The following is a 1,314-nucleotide window of genomic DNA, read 5'->3' on the forward strand; positions in this document are numbered from 1 at the left end:
TGAGAAACAAAACAAAATAAATGTTAAACCATAACTATTGAATACATAGCTGTATTCATATAGTTATAAAAGTGTATGAGTGTGTATTGTGTAATTAGAGTCGGTTAAGTGGTTAGTGGGTACAATTATCAACCACTAACCAACAATATAAACGACCCCCTCCCTCTGTAATGAATCAATAGAACATTATCATTTTCTTCTTCCTCTTCTTTTCTCTCTCAACTTCATCTTCTCTCATTCTGCATGTGATTTACAGTAGAAGCTACGATGGATTTCATCATGGTATCAGAGCACCGTTCTTAGGATCTACAACTCAGATTAGAATCTACAGCTCAGATATAAGCACCACCAGAAATCAGTAACAAATCTAGTTCAGATCTAAGCTCGTTTTTTGAGCATCCCATGGCCGAAAATGATGTTGCTTCGCTTGACCACAGTCATCCGCTATTTTTACAAACTAGAGATGCTCCTGGACTTGTGTTGATACTGCTCAAGCTCACAGGGCCAAAGAATTATGCTTTTTGGAGTAGAGCGATGAAATTAGCACTGCAAGGAAAGAGTAAGCTTGGTTTTGTAGACGATACTTGTGTGAAAAACAGTTACAAAGGAGAATTGGCAGAGCAATGGAAAAAATGCAATGCTATTGTATTATCATGGATTGGAAGCACCGTATCAAGTGAATTAATGCCGAGTATTGTGTACGCGTCAAATGCAAAGAAAGTTTGGAGCGTTTTTCAGGAGAGATTTGATAGATCTAATCTCACCAGAATTTATAATCTGTGGAGTGCAATTGCGACTCTTAGGCAAGATATGGATTTTGTCACCAACTATTACACGAAAAGGAATGATTTATGGGATGAACTTGATGTATTAACCTCTATTTATTCTTGTGATTGTGGGGAATCTAGACCTTCTGTAGATTATCTGAGAAACATAATGCTATTGCATTTCTTATGGAATTAAATGAAAGTTATAGCAATATACGCAGTAATGTGTTGGCAAAAAGGTAAGTTGTGACTGTTAATGAGGCTTATGCTATAGTTAGTCAAGAGGAGAGTCAGAGAACCTTAGATGTCACAGATACCCACATATATCCACTCACAATATTACCAGGGAAATGTCAAGATTTTAGTCCTAAGAAGTCTGGGTTAATATGTGATTATTGTGTGCATCAGAAGGAAAACTGTTTTAAGATAATTGGATATCCACGTGATTTTAAAAGAAAAGGAAGAATCAGACAAATGGAGGGAAAACATATGCCAATAATGCAAGTGCAAACCAACTACTGCAAAGGAAGAAAAGCCATTGCCAACA

At 36.5% G+C, this 1,314-nt stretch overlaps 1 protein-coding gene across 1 annotated transcript; it reads left to right on the top strand.

Moving 5' to 3' along the window:
- The first annotated feature begins 402 nt into the window (after nt 1-402).
- LOC138884924 (uncharacterized) lies at nt 403-963 on the top strand. The gene has a single exon (XM_070165792.1). It carries the CDS (start codon nt 403-405, stop codon nt 961-963), a length of 561 nt encoding a protein of 186 aa, XP_070021893.1.
- Nucleotides 964-1,314: the final 351 nt, after the last annotated feature.

The sequence above is a fragment of the Nicotiana sylvestris genome, chromosome 2, assembly GCF_000393655.2.
Source record: "Nicotiana sylvestris chromosome 2, ASM39365v2, whole genome shotgun sequence".
In the NCBI taxonomy this organism is placed as follows: domain Eukaryota; kingdom Viridiplantae; phylum Streptophyta; class Magnoliopsida; order Solanales; family Solanaceae; genus Nicotiana; species Nicotiana sylvestris.

What these genes read in the sequence shown, in the direction of transcription:
- LOC138884924 (XM_070165792.1), top strand. Translation starts at nt 403, where the DNA reads ATGGCCGAAAATGATGTTGCTTCGCTTGACCACAGTCATCCGCTATTT.